This window comes from Entelurus aequoreus, linkage group LG16 (assembly GCF_033978785.1).
Source record: "Entelurus aequoreus isolate RoL-2023_Sb linkage group LG16, RoL_Eaeq_v1.1, whole genome shotgun sequence".
NCBI classification, from domain to species: Eukaryota; Metazoa; Chordata; class Actinopteri; order Syngnathiformes; family Syngnathidae; genus Entelurus; species Entelurus aequoreus.
The window spans coordinates 31811735-31827145 of record NC_084746.1 but is presented as its reverse complement, the minus strand read 5'-3'; the positions used below and the strand labels follow the sequence as shown (position 1 = coordinate 31827145).

The window sequence follows — 15411 nt, the reverse complement described above, 5'->3', positions numbered from 1 at the left end:
GCAGTCTGATAGTTTATATATCAATGATGAAATCTTAACATTGCAACACATGCCAATACTGCCAGGTTAACTTATATAAAGTGCAATTTTAAATTTCCCGGGAAATATCCGGCAGAAAACTTCTCGGTATGATGATGTTTGCGCATGACGTCATGGGTTGAAGCAGACATTTTGGAATAGCACGGTGGCCAGCTTAAGTCGTCTGTTTTCACCACATAATTCCACAGTATTCTGGACATCTGTGTTGGTGAATCTTTAGCAATTTGTTTAATGGAAAATGAAGACAGCAAAGAAGAAAGCTGTAGGTGGGATCGGTGTATTAGCGGCTGGCTACAGCAACACAACCAGGAGGACTTTGAGTTGGATAGCAGACGCGCTATCCGACGCTAGCCGCCGACCGCACCGATGATCGGGTGAAGTCCTTCGTCGCGCCATCGATCGCTGGAACGCAGGTGAGCACGGGTGGTGATGAGCAGATGAGGGCTGGCGTAGGTGGAGAGCTAATGTTTTTAGCATAGCTCTGTCGAGGTCCCGTAGCTAAGTTAGCTTCAATGGCGTCGTTAGCAACAGCATTGCTAGGCTTCTCCAGGCTGGACAGCATTAACCGTGTTGTTACAGGTCCAGGGTTTGTTTCGGTGTCTCCTGATAGTAGAAGTAATAATAGTATTGTTGATCTTCTGGCTATCCTTCCAGTCAGGGGCATGTTTCTTCTGTTTCTATCCGCAGTTAAGCACGATGCTATCACGTTAGCTCTGAAGCTAAAGTGTTTCGCCGATGTATTGTCGTGGAGATAAAAGTCACTGTGAATGTCCATTTTGCGTTCTCGACTCTCATTTTCAAGAGGATATAGTATCCGAGGTGGTTTAAAATACAAATCCGTGATCCACAATAAAAAAAGGAGAATGTGTGGAATCCAATGAGCACTTGTACCTAAGTTACGGTCAGAGCGTAAAAAGATACAACCTGGCGTCCTGCACTGCACTCTAATCCTTCACTGTCACTTTCCTCATCCACGAATCTTTCATCCTCGCTCAAATTAATGGGGTAGTCGTCGCTTTCTCGGTCCGAATCGCTCTCGCTGTTTGTGTAAACAATGTGCAGATGTGAGGAGCTCTTCAACCTGTGACGTCACGCTACTTCCGGTACAGGCAAGGCTTTTTTTATCAGCGACCAAAAGCTGCGAACTTTATCGTCGATGTTCTCTACTAAATCCTTTCTGCAAAAATATGGCAATATCGCGAAATTATCAAGTATGACACATAGAATGGATCTGCTATCCCCGTTTAAATAAGAACATCTCATTTCAGTAGGCTTTTAAGGTGATCCTACAGATCCTATAGCTGTGCAAGTGTTTGAGGCGTTTCAGCAACTTTTGACAGATACTTATCCCGGATTTTTTACTTTTATATTATCATTCCAGTAAGAGTGGTACTTGTAAAGCTAAATATTTTCATTGGCCTGTTCATGCTTCACTGTGATCAATGATGGCTCAAGTGATTTTTGATGAGTCCATCCACAACAAAAACAAGAAAAGGAGCTGCACCGACCTGTCAGCTGTTTGTGAGCAGCTCCTGTTTTCTGAGGTTTCAATCACATGACTGCCAACACATGCTCTCGTTGCTTTTCTCTCTCTAACGTGAGGCGTCACAATCTTACGCCTCAACGTGCATGTGACACTGCTGACATATTTGTGAGGCCAGACAATGAGTTGACACGGGTAAATGCATTCCCCCGATAGTTCGCAAGATATCAAACACAGATTGAAAAGCGTTAAGGTCGGCTTCTGAATATGGAACTGGCTTCTTTAGTAAAAAAAAAAAAATGTGCCGTTTATTTTACAAACTGTTTAATATGGAGTACAGTGCATCCGAAAAATATTCACACGCTTCACTTTTTCAACATTTTGTTATGTTAAAGCAGGGATGTCAAAGTCAAGGCCAAGGGGCCAGATACGGCCGGCGAATGAATTATCTATGGCCCCTGGGATGATATTTGATTGGTATTAGGCCCGCAGGCCACAACCACCTGCTGCTGTTTTGCACGCACCAATACTCCATCAGTGTTGGTGCTAGGAATTTTCAAAATGGGGTCCCAGGGACTTCATCAAGTCATAAAAATGGGGCCCCACAGTAAATTGTTGGGGTCCCACTTTTTTGTAATCGTTTTGAAAACAAATAATAAATGTATGCATTATCATGTTATATCTCACATTCTATATTGTGTTTTGGAAAAAGGTTGTCATAAACGTTACTTAATTCATTGAAAAAATAATACAAAAGAAAACAAATTTTTATGCAGATGTAAATGTATTCAGTTAGAAACATTCATTCACTTTCTTCTTTCCTTCATGGATCTAAACTTTACTGCTGCTGGTATTTTTTTCTATATTTGTATTGTAATATTTTCAGAATGTGTTTGTTCTACTTTTTGCCAAAGTAAAACAAAGAAAACAATCTGAAGTTGTCTTTATTTTTTTGTTTTAATGCCATGATTTTGTGCACAGATTTTCCTCCATGCGGCCCCTGAGCTAAAATGAGTTTGACACCCCTGTGTTAGATAGAGCCTTACTCCGTAGATGTTAAGTTTGTTCTTAAAATATACAAACAAGACAATGTAAAAAATATACTGTATAAAATACATTTTTATTACTTTGTCCTCTGTAAGCACTGAGCTTGTCGTCGTCGTTGTTTTTGCTTATTAATAAAGATAAAGTTGATTCATCACCTCCTTGTTATGTTTGTTTGATATACAGTACTGTCTAGCACTTTGTCGTGTTCAAAGTGTACAAACGTTTACTAAAACAATATGGACTTGTCGAGGCTGACACCCATTATTCATTTATACATTGTTTCTCATAGAGACACGTGCTTCACTATATGAATGTTCCCATTTACGAACCCTGTTCAAGAACCAAAAATCGAGGTTTCCACCTGAAGGACTCTCAGACCATGAAAAACAAATTTCTCTGGTCTGACTAGACAAAGCTTGAACTCTTTGGCATCAAGTTTGGAGGAAACCAGGCACTGCTCATCACCAGGCCAATACCATCCCAACGGTAAAGCATGGTGGTGGCAGCATCATGCTGCGGGGGTGTTTTTTTAGTGGCAGAAACAGAGAGACTAGTCAGGATAGGGGGAAAGATGAATTCAGCAATGTACAGGAACATCCTTGATGAAAAACAACGCTTTCCATCCAACCTGATGGAGCTTCAGAGGTGCTGCCCAAAGATAGGTGTGCCAAGCTTGTGGCATTGTTTTCAAAAAGACTTGAGGCTGTAATGGCTGCCAAAGGTGCATCATAAAGTATTGCGCAAAAGCTGTGAATACTTATGTATATGTGTTTTTTGTTTTTTTTTAAATACATTTGCAAATAAAAAAACACTTTTTCACATTGTCATTAAAGGATATTGTCTGCAGAATTTTGAGGACAAAAAAGAATGTATTCCGTTTCGGAATAAGGCTGTAACATAAAAAGATGTGGAAAAAGGGAAGCGCTGTGAATACTTTCTGGATGCACTGTATGTTGTAGTAGTATCAGTACATCCAACCAAACCACGACATTAAGTGTGTGCTATTTAGAATTCGGAAATCGTACATGTTTTTTGAGTCTTAGGATTAACTTGTGTTTTGGTTTTTCTTTGGCTTTTATGCAACACTAGCTCCAAAAAAGGATTGGCAAACACGTAAAGGTACGTGAAACTAAGCAGTAAATCTCCAGGTTCACTTTAGATGTCATCACTTGTTGTCAAAGAAGTGTTTTGCACTTGTTGACAGTTAACAATATGAAAATGTTGCCTGTACAGTTTACACATGTTTTATGATAGACATTTTGACCTTACAACAGACTACTTTGTCATTAATGAAAATATATATTTTTTAAACTTAGTAAATTATAAAAAAAAATTTAAATAATAGTAATATTAAACGTTATTTGTATCTATGTTAATAGTATTACTATTTATACTTATTTTCTATTTATTTAAATCAACCAGCATCCCAGAATGGGTACTTTGTCCTTGGGGTGTCCCGATTTTTCACTTCAGAAACGACACCGATATTGGAGCCTTGATGGTTGGCCGACAGAAATATCAATCCGACACGATATCAGAACAAATTGTTGAACATTCTTGTATTCTTTTGTAGTGTGGAATGTTAGAAAAGGATTGATCAAGTGAAATTACTCAGAACAATGATAGATATGAAAAACAGTAACCTTATGGCAGACTTATGCTTTTGAAGGGAAGTGGTTATTATTTTGGTAACACCTAGAGGCCACAATAACTAAATTAAGTTCACACTGCAGTAAATTGAATGATGCGGACACGTTTGTTACTGGATACTTTTAAATATGCTTCGGCTGTGTAGACTTTGTATGTGTGAGTAAAATGCAACTATAAATATTTGATACTTAAATTGACAAATGTGCTGTTTTAGACTGCAATATTGTTCAATTAAGGACACTTGCGTATGTCAAGCTTGTGTGCTATGGTGTGCTTAGCGGTTGTGTAGCTGCTACCTCCCAGTAGCCTTCAGTATAGCCCAGCATGTTTACCTTTTCTGTATGTGTAAGTATTATGCAACTATAAATATTTGATACTTAAATTGACAAATGCGCTGTTTTAGACTGCAATTTTGTTCAATTAAGGACACTTGCATATGTCAAGCTTGTGTGCTATGGTGTGCTTAGCTGTTGTGTAGCTGCTGCCTCCCAGTAGTCTACAGGATAGCCCAGTATGTTTACCTTTTTTAAATGACGTCACTAAGATAAAAATAGAAAATACCAACATTGTGTGCTCATTGAAGGACATTAGATGTTAACTGGCTGTCCAGCGTTGCACAAATAAACACGCTGCAGGACTGCTCATATTGGACATTTTATATTAAAGACGATATCATCCGATACTTGTTTTTTGCTGATATCGGACAAATATCAAAATCGGACCGGGACACCCCTAATATGTGTTCAACTTAGCGGTACCTACACTTAGGCTGAAAAATCCTTCCACCACACTATGCACCTTTATAGGTACCCGACTACTGCATATGTAGGTTTTTACCACTGGAATTATTTAGTCATAATAAATATTGACTAACAGGTCAAGGGCTAAAAATAAAGTTCCTGGATCTACAGTATACCCTCACACCAAACGTAATAGGAAACCAGTTTGTTGTTGTGTAATCTTGCTAACAAGAAAACAAATTGGTAAAAACATCATTCCTGTGTCGAGGTACACGAAATGTGGGTTCGATCTAATACTCGAGCAATACCTAAAGGTTGTCGTGTGTATCATTAAACACACTCTGTTGCTTGACATTTACTTGGCGGGCATCAGGCCTGCTTTGGCCGTGTGGCTTTCCTATTTTAGCCATGCTGTTGTGGCACATTCCACAGGAGAAGATAACAGAGGGGCCGGCTGGGTGCTAGCTATCTCTCTATCCTCAGTCTGCTCCACACCACCGCGCAGGAAACAGGAAGTAACTTGAACTAACACCAAACAACCTCTCTCTCTCTCTCTCTCTCTCTCTCTCGCTCTCTTACAACTGACAACATGCTCCTTTGCAACCTTGGAACGGGGACACAACAGAAAGCCATGGGAGGTCACATTTATAAACATTGTAACGTTCATGCTTTAACGGTTACACCACCTCCTTCTGATAGTGTATCGTCAATCTGTGGATTAGACATGAACTTTTCATGCATGGTGATATTTGCCACCATCATTCTTAGAATTATTGCCACTTAAAATAGCACTTTAAGTACTGACATTCCATTAACTAACTGATACCATTACTGTTTAAATAGTGCTGGGGTGCCTAATGTTGTGGTAAATTAGTAGAGATCAGCGTCATTATTATTATTGCAAGGCCTTATCTACAAAACCCAAAACTGGTGAAGTTGGCACGTTGTGTAAATCCTGAATAAAAACAGAATACAATGATTTGCAAATCCTTTTCAACCTTTATTCAATTAAATAGACTGCAAAGACAAGATACTTTTCCAACTGGAAAACGTTATTTTTTGCAAATATTAGCTCATTTGGAATTTGATGCCTGCAGCATGTTTCAAAAAAGCTGGCACAAGTGGCAAAAAAGACTGAGAACGTTGAGGAATGCTCAACAAACACTTATTTGGAACATCCCACAGGTTAACAGGCTAATTGGGAACAGGTGGGTGCCATGATTGGGCATAAAAGCAGCTTCCATGAAATACTCAGTCATTCACAAACAACGGTACCCGCATCAAAAAGCGGCGTCAGTGTGTAAAAGATATCCCCACATGGGCTCAGGAATACTTCAGAAAACCACTGTCAGTAACTACAGTCCGTCGCTACATCTGTAAGTGCAAGTTAAAACTCTACTATGCAAAGCTAAAAGCCATTTATCAACAACACCCAGAAAAGGGGGAGACGAAATGTGCATAAAGAAATGTATTTAGCTCCGTCCAGCACACAACAACCCAGATTTTTAATTCCATTGAGTTGCTTCAAGCAAAGAATGTTTTTTCTTTATATTTGCATGTTAAGCTGAATAGCTTTTCAAAGTTGGTACAGTCCTGTGTAGATACTACAACTTAATGGGACGTTACTGTACAGGCCGCCAAATTGACATTTTCCAGGTATTTTCCACTTCTTTTGTGGTAACTCTTTAGTTAACCACCTTGAAACTTTTGAAGCACCTCTCTCTTCATTTTCATTAAAGAATTCCTTGTTATAGATGTAACAAATTGCGTACACAATGAAATTTTGTTATACTTGTGCAAGATCCATCCAATCAACAAATGCATCCATTTGTTTTAAACACGTTTTTTTTTTGGCCAGAAATTGTTTGTCCTAATGTTTTTCCTGACTGTTTTTGTAAACAAGTAGTGGAAGAGTTCTATCCCGAACTGCTGCACACCAAAGGGTGAACATTTTTCAAAAAATGCACCCCTACAGTGTTACCTGTGCAATTATTTTTCTGAAAAATAAACTGGCACTGTTTTTAAACTGCATTGGTTGGATTTAATTGAAATATTTCATTGTGCTTTACAAAACACCCACTGTAAAGTTAGGAGTGTTTAAGCAGACTCACAACAAAAACAATTCTACACACTTGTGGGGGACTGACAAGCAGATGTTCGTCAAATTTGAGCGAGCTTGGTTGAAAAACATGGCTGCCATCAAGCAAAACATCTTTGCAGGGGCACAGGTGGGACTTAACAACTAATAGCCCATACGTGAATAACCATTTGTGTAATGATTGTTCTGGGTGTCCTGATATGATATTTATTTGGTATGATATTATTATTAAGATTATTATTTCATAGTGTGGAACGTTGGAAAGGGTTTGATCAAGTGAAATTACTCAAGAGAACAATTGTAGGTATGGAAAACAATACCGGTAATCTAATGACATATTTATACTTTTGAAGTAAAGTGGTAATTTGTTTTTGACGACATCTAGTAGTCACAATAATCCATTACATTACAATTCATTAGGGTCATGACGCACAAATGTAAATGATGCAGACATGTTTGTTACTAAATACTTTTTAATACGCTTCTGCCTTGGAGACTTTGTGTCTGTAAGTTATATGCAACTATAATTATTTTATACTTGTTTATATTGACAAATGTTGTGTTTTAGACTGCAATATTGTTCAATTTAGGACATTTATTACATATCTCAATTTTATGTTCTGTTGTGTGCTAATCTGTTTTGTAGCTGCTAGTGCGGCCCGTGAACAGGTTTAATCCGGCCAGTGGCCTGCAAAATGAGTTTACCAAGTATACAAATGAGCTGCTATTTTTTAATAAAATAAACTGCTGTTCTAAATGTGTCCACTGAATTTTGCAATAGCAATTTAAGTGTAACTCACGTCACACATCACACTGTTTAAGATGACGTGTCAGCTGACTTTAAGCGTCCTCCGATCAGCGCAGGTGCAAGCAATCAGCTGCTCCTGTTGTGGCTGGCAGCAGATGGCGGCAGACTGATGCTGAAGCGATACACAATATCTTCTTTCATTGTAAATTATCCATCTTAACAGATAAAGTAACAAAACGTTAAGACGCAAAGACTTAAGTCAACTTGACTATCATCTTTGTAGTTAAAAGTTCCATGCAGTGCTCGCAATTGGTTGACGGCAACCTGCGCACCCTGAACTCCATTGTTTGTTCTATTTTATTTGATTTTATGCTTATATCTAGCATGATCTCATTGGTTAAGTTTGTAGTTATGTTACCTCTAATTTGGCTATTATGGTGTCATTTGTTGACAATTGTTTTGTTTATATTATAATTGTAATATTTGAATGATGATAAATGAATGTGTTGTGGCAGTTGTGGATTACACCAATGGGGCGGTTTGAAGAAACACTCGGTTGCTTTTCCAAACACGTTTTTAATGGTGAACTGCCAACATGACAATGCTGAACAGGAAGTGCTCAAAGCATACTTGCCAACCTTGAGACTTCCGATATCGGGAGTTGAGTGTTGGGGGTGGGGCGGGGCGTGGTTAAGAGGGGAATATATTTAAGCTAGAATTCACCAACTCAAGTATTTCATACACATATATATATATATACATATATACATATATATATATATATATATATACATATATATATATATATATATATATATATATATATATATATATATATATATATATATATATATATATATATATGTATGAAATACTTGACTTTCAGTGAAATCTAGCTATATATATATATATATATATATATATATATATATATATATATATATTTATTTTATTATACATATAAATAAAAGAAATACTTGAATTTCAGTGTTCTGGAGGCTATCCAGTACATGGCAGTATTGTCCTGTTTAAGAGTGTCACAACATTGCTGTTTACGGCAGACGAACTGCTTTACGGTAGACTAAACGTGACTGCTGTTGTTGTGTGTTGTTACCGCGCTGGGAGGACGTTAATGAAACTGCCTAACAATAAACCCACATAAGAAACCAAGAACTCGCCCTCGATCATTCTACAGTTATGACGTCATTGGACAGGCAAGCTGTTTATATTGTGGGAAAGCGGACGTGAGAACAGGCTGTCCCCACTCAGGTCCGCATTGAGCTGGAGGGGGCGTGGCCTCCAGCTCCGGCTGAATACCGGGAGTTTGTCGGGAGAAAATTTCTGCCGGGAGGTTATCGGGAGAGGCGCTGAATACCGGGAGTCTCTCGCTAAAAACGGGAGGGTTGGCAAGTATGGCTCAAAGGCCTACTGAAACCCACTACTACCGACCACGCAGTCTGATAGTTTATATATCAATGATGAAATCTTAACATTGCAACACATGCCAATACAGCCGGGTTAACTTATAAAGTGCAATTTTAAATTTCCCGCTAAACTTCCGGTTGAAAACGTCTTTGGATGATGACGTATGCGCGTGACGTAACCAGTGAAACAGAAGTATCGGTACCTCATTGTATCCAATACAAAATAGCTCTGTTTTCATCTCATAATTCCACAGTATTCTGGACATCTGTGTTGGTGAATCTTTTGCAATTTGTTTAATGAACAATGAAGACTGCAAAGAAGAAAGTTGTAGGTGGGATCGGTGTATTAGCAGCGGACTACAGCAACACAACCAGGAAGACTTTGACTCGGATAGCAGACGCGCTAGCCGACGCTAGCCACCGACCGCACGGATGATCGTGGTGAAGTCCTTCGTCCTTCCGTCGATCGCTGGAACGCAGGTGAGCACGGGTGTTGATGAGCAGATGAGGGCGCTAAAGTTTTTATCATAGCTCTGTGAGGTCCCGTTACTAAGTTAGCTTCAATGGCGTCGTTAGCAACAGCATTTTTAAGCTTCGCCAAGCTGGAAAGCATTAACCGTGTATTTACATGTTCATGGTTTAATAGTATTGTTGTTTTTCTGTCTATCCTTCCAGTCAGGGGTTTATGTATTTTGTTTCTATCTGCATTTGAGCCCGATGCAATCACGTTAGCTCCCTAGATAAGTTAGCTTCAATGCTCATCAAACACTTATTTGGAATATCCCACAGGTGAACAGGCTAATTGGGAACAGGTGGTTGCCATGATTGGGTATAAAAGCAGCTTCGATGAAATGCTTAGTCATTCACAAACAAGGGTGGGGCGAGGGTCACCACTTTGTGAACAAATGTGTGAGCAAATCGTCTAACTGTTTAAGAACAACATTTTTCAACCAATTGCAAGGCATTTAGGGATTTCACCATCTACGGTCCATAATATCATCAAAAAGTTCAGAGAATCTGGAGAAATCACTGCACGTAAGCGATGATATTACGGACCTTCGATCCCTCAGGCGGTACTGCATCAAAAAGCGACATCAGTGTGTAAAGGATATCACTACACGGGCTCAGGAACACTTCAGAAAACAACTGTCAGTAACTACAGTTTGTCGCTACATTTGTAAGGGCAAGTTAAAACTATACTATGCAAAGCGAAAGCCATTTATCAACAACACCCAGAAACGCCCTGCTCGAATAACTCCTAATCACTGGGGATTTGTGGTCCCTGGTTCGGTCCAACCCGTACAGGGCGAGAAAGCAGAATGATTACTTTTACATGGAACGCTCATTTATGATGAAGAGTGCAACCGCGTAGTGTACTGTATGGGCTACGCTTACCTCCTTGGCAGAGTACATCGTTTTGTCTAACTCACACGCTCTGAAGTCGACCCAAAACTGCTTCTGTCAACAAAATGACGAGAAGCCTGCAGGGTGATCAATGCAGTTGATTTGACAGGCTGAGATACAAGGTTCCTTTTGACGGCGGCACACAGACTCGTCCTTCAGTCTGACAAGAATTTGTGCAAAAATACACCAAAGTACGACGACCGTGTCATAGTAGCGATTCACAAAATTCATTTTTTTCAAGCAAGTTCTTGTCGCTTAGAAAGCTGACATACTACACAGACACAACAAGCAACAGCGCTTTACCCGAAAGGCACGATGCCTCCGACTGATGCTTTCCGCCGAGTCCATCTTGCTCCTTGCGTTTCTTGCTCCTCCTTAGGCTGCCAAACCTCTTCATAGAGCGTGGCGGGCTGTGGCTTCCAAACTAAATTTGACCAGCGTGACCATCCGCATTACGACAGAGCAACCCGGCACTAAAAAGGATGGTTTCTCAATTTCCCCTGTGGTGACAAAACAAAACTGGCTGTCCGTTAAGGAGGAGACTGTTCCCTTCTCCTATAAATGAGACTCCTTAAGGTAAAAAAGGCAAAGGCTTGAAGGTTAAGCTTGCATAACAATCCACACCCATGGAGCAGGCGCATGTGTTACGTCCTCAAAGGCAAGTAGAGTAGCAGTAAATTTTGTACGGCTCCACTCAAAAGTTCCTCCCTGAGTGATGCATCTGACCACCGATTGCCATGCCCCCACACAACCCCTCCTCTCAGCGGTGTCAGAGCCGTAAATTGTCAGGTGCAGCTGTGGGTGGGGTCTCTTTAATATAGCACGCGTGTTAAGGGAGGACAGCCTGTGTGGAGCAGGCATGGGGGGCAGCAGCCATTGGTCAGGTCTGCACTCCACTCCACCTCTTCCACTGCACTCCCGCTAAGAGTTCCGAGATAGTAAACGCCGCCAAAACACGCGCGTCTTGTAGAACGCTCCTCCTACAAATGTTCACACATTGGTACCTACCCACATACATAGGTACATACGCTCCCAAATACAGTACATACATACACAGTCACAGTACATACATACACAGGCACATTCACTGTACAAACAAACATATACACATACTATGCATATACAAACACATATGCATACATACAATCATGCAAATAATCACGTTTTTGTTCCACTAGGGCAGGGGTCGGCAACCCAACAAATACAAAAAACAAATCTGTCTGGAGCCGCAAAAAGTTGAAAGTCTTATGTAAGTGTTATAATGAAGGCAACACATTAAGTAAGTGTCTCAGAAGGTTAGATAACTCCTGGAAATTACTGGCTTAAAACTGCTAAATGTATACCGTATTTTTCGGACTATAAATCGCAGTTTTTTTCATAGTTTGGCCGGGGGTGCGACTTATACTCAGGAGCGACTTATGTGTGAAATTATTAACACAAAGTACCGTAAAATATCACATAATATTATTTCTCACGTAAGAGACTAGACGTATAATATTTGATCGGATTTAGTAGCGATTAGGAGTGACATATTGTTTGGTAAACGTATAGCATGTTCTATATCAGGGGTCACCAACGTGGTGCCCGCGGGCACCAGGTAGCCCGTAAGGACCAGATGAGTAGCCCGCTGGCCTGTTCTAAAAATAGCTCAAATAGCAGCACTTACCAGTGAGCTGCCTCTATTTTTTAAATTGTATTTATTTACTAGCAAGCTGGTCTCACTTTGCTCAACATTTTTAATTCTAAGAGAGACAAAACTCAAATAGAATTTGAAAATCCAAGAAAATATTTTAAAGACTTGGTCTTCACTTGTTTAAATATATTCATTAATTTTTTTACTTTGCTTCTTACAACTTTCAGAAAGACAATTTTAGAGAAAAAATACAAACACATACACCTTTTTACCTTTTAAATTAAATTTAAATCAATGTTCAAGTAAAAAAAAAATTTTTATTGTAAAGAATAATAAATACATTTTATTTTAATTCTTCATTTTAGCTTCTGTTTTTTCGACAAAGAATATTTGTGAAATATTTCTTCAAACTTATGATTAAAATTCAAAAAAATTATTCTGGCAAATCTAGAAAATCTGTAGAATCAAATTTAAATCTTATTTCAAAGTCTTTTGAATTTCTTTTAAAATTTTTGTTCTGGAAAATCTAGAAGAAATAAAGATTTGTCTTTGTTAGAAATATAGCTTGGTCCAATTTGTTATATATTCTAACAAAGTGCAGATTGGATTTTTAACCTATTTAAAACATGTCATCAAAATTCTAAAATTAATCTTAATCAGGAAAAATTACTAATGATGTTCCATAAATCCTTTTTTTAATTTTTTCAAAAAGATTCAAATTAGCTAGTTTTTCTCTTCTTTTTTTCGGTTGAATTTTGAATTTTAAAGAGTCGAAATTGAAGATAAACTATGTTTCAAAATGTAATTGTCATTTTTTTCGTGTTTTCTCCTCTTTTAAACCGTTCAATTAAGTGTAAATATCATTAATTATTAATAATAACACAGAGTTAAAGGTAAATTGAGCAATTTGGCTATTTCTGGCAATTTATTTAAGTGTGTATCAAACTGGTAGCCCTTCGCATTAATCAGTACCCAAGAAGTAGCTCTTGCTTTCAAAAAGGTTGGTGACCCCTGTTCTATATGTTATAGTTATTTGAATGACTCTTACCATAATATGTTACATTAACATACCAGGCACGTTCTCAGTTGGTTATTTATGCGTCATATAACGTATACTTATTCAGCCTGTTGTTCACTATTCTTTATTTATTTTAAATTGCCTTTCAAATGTCTATTGTTGGTGTTGGGTTTTATTAAATACATTTCCCCAAAAAATGCAACTTATACTCCAGTGCGACTTATATATGTTTTTTTCCTTCTTTATTATGCATTTTCGGCAGGTGCGACTTATACTCCGGTGCGACTTAATACTCCGAAAAATACGGTAGATGTGTGTGCCCAAGTTAAAGGAAAGGACAGGCTGTATTCTTCTAATGGATTAATTACAATATTTGCAAGCTGAGTAACGTTTGCTGTGGTCTGGAAAATCATGGTAACGTTTGCTGTGGTCTGGAACAACATGGCACACAATCAGAAATGCAGCCAATATTACATACAGATAATGTGTCATGAGACATGCAAATATAAATTAAATACACAGAGGACATAAGTGAAGGAAATTAGATTAACTCAAATATATCTACAAACAAGGCATAACGATGCAATATGTACACACAGCTAGCCTAAATAGCATGTTAGCATGGATTGTTAGCACTCCACGCAAGTCAATAACATCAACAAAGCTCACCTTTGTGCATTCACGCACAGCATGAAACGTTTGGTGGACAAAATGAGACAAAGAAGGAGTGGCATAAAACATGTCTTCTGTGGCAGAGACGGACAAAGTTGTACACCTAAACCAGGGGTCACCAACCTTTTTGAAACCAAGGGCTACTTCTTGGGTACTGATTACTGCGAAGGGCTACCAGTTAGATACACACTTAAATAAATTGCCAGAAGTAGCCAATTTGCTCAATTTACCTTTAACTCTGTTATTATTAATAATTAATGATATTTATCTTTGTGGAAACACTGATCATCTTAATGATTTCTCACAATAAATATATATAGAAACAGATAAATATCAATATGCAACACTTTATTTTTATATTTTCTCTAAGTGCACATTTTTCAAATTGAACATTTTCAAATGATCACTTCTAAGACAGTCTTGTGAAATCACAATATCCCATTTTAACTAGCTAGCCACTAACATTTTTTTAACAAATCATGAATTACTTTGCACCATGTTTGTACAAATAATAACTCATGTAAAATACAAAAGTAAACTCTCAAATTTTTAAATCATGTCACACTTTGAACTGGACACCAAATCTGTTATCTGTTTCTTTGTCAGTTAGTGGGAAGCCTGGCATTGCATGCTGTTAAATAGTGTGTTGTACTCTGTTGTGTAACTTGACACTGCAACTCTGAGTGAGTCTTGCAGATCTGCATCAGTGAGGCGTGTTCTGTGTTTGTTCTTGATGAAGTTCATGTCAGAAAAGGCTGATTCACAAAGATAAGATTTTTCCTCATTGTTTGCGGAACCTTCTTAATCTTTTGGACATATTTTCACAGCAATCTGGCTTTAAGCTTAATTATGATAAATGTAAAATGTTAAGGATCGGAAATCTAAAGGGAACGTCCTTTCGAATGGAATGCAAAGTGCCTGTTTTGTGGACAGATGGACCAGTTAACATACTTGGTGTTGTTGTCCCAGAAAATCTGGAAGATCTAGGCTCAGTAAATTATGATAATCGACTAAGAAAGCTGGACAAAATTATGCAATTATGGAAAGGGAAATCCCTAACCTTGTATGGTAAAATGTCTATTGCCAACTCGTTAATTATTCCTCAATTTATTTATTTGTTTTTGTCATTACCAGCTCCATCACAAAACTTTTTTAAGATTTATGAGCGGAGGGTCTTCGATTTTGTCTGGAACGGCAAACCAGAAAAGATTAAAAGAAAGGTTTTGTACAAAGAGTATGAATATGGGGGCTGGAACTTCTCAACCTGGAAGCTATGTGTCTGTCTTTAAAAGCATCAATTGTTCCAAAGATGTATTTAAACATTGAGTGGTACACAAATGTCCTGTTGGACAAAAAACATGTACTGTATCAAAATAAATTGTATCCTTTTTTACAAGTGATCCCCTCCCAGAGAGTCTGCTGGGAAACATGGCGGGGTTCATAAAGGAAACAATC

At 38.3% G+C, this 15411-nt stretch overlaps 1 protein-coding gene across 1 annotated transcript in view; it reads right to left on the bottom strand.

The window, feature by feature from the left end:
- The window catches only part of LOC133630847 (5'-AMP-activated protein kinase subunit gamma-2-like), a 48557-nt gene extending 37469 nt beyond the window's left edge, over positions 1 to 11088 (bottom strand). The window contains exon 1 of the mRNA XM_062022647.1: positions 10937 to 11088. Within this exon, the coding sequence (XP_061878631.1) occupies positions 10937 to 11030 (94 nt within the window). The 5' untranslated portion in view covers positions 11031 to 11088. The remainder of the gene's footprint in view (positions 1 to 10936) is intronic.
- Positions 11089 to 15411: the final 4323 nt, after the last annotated feature.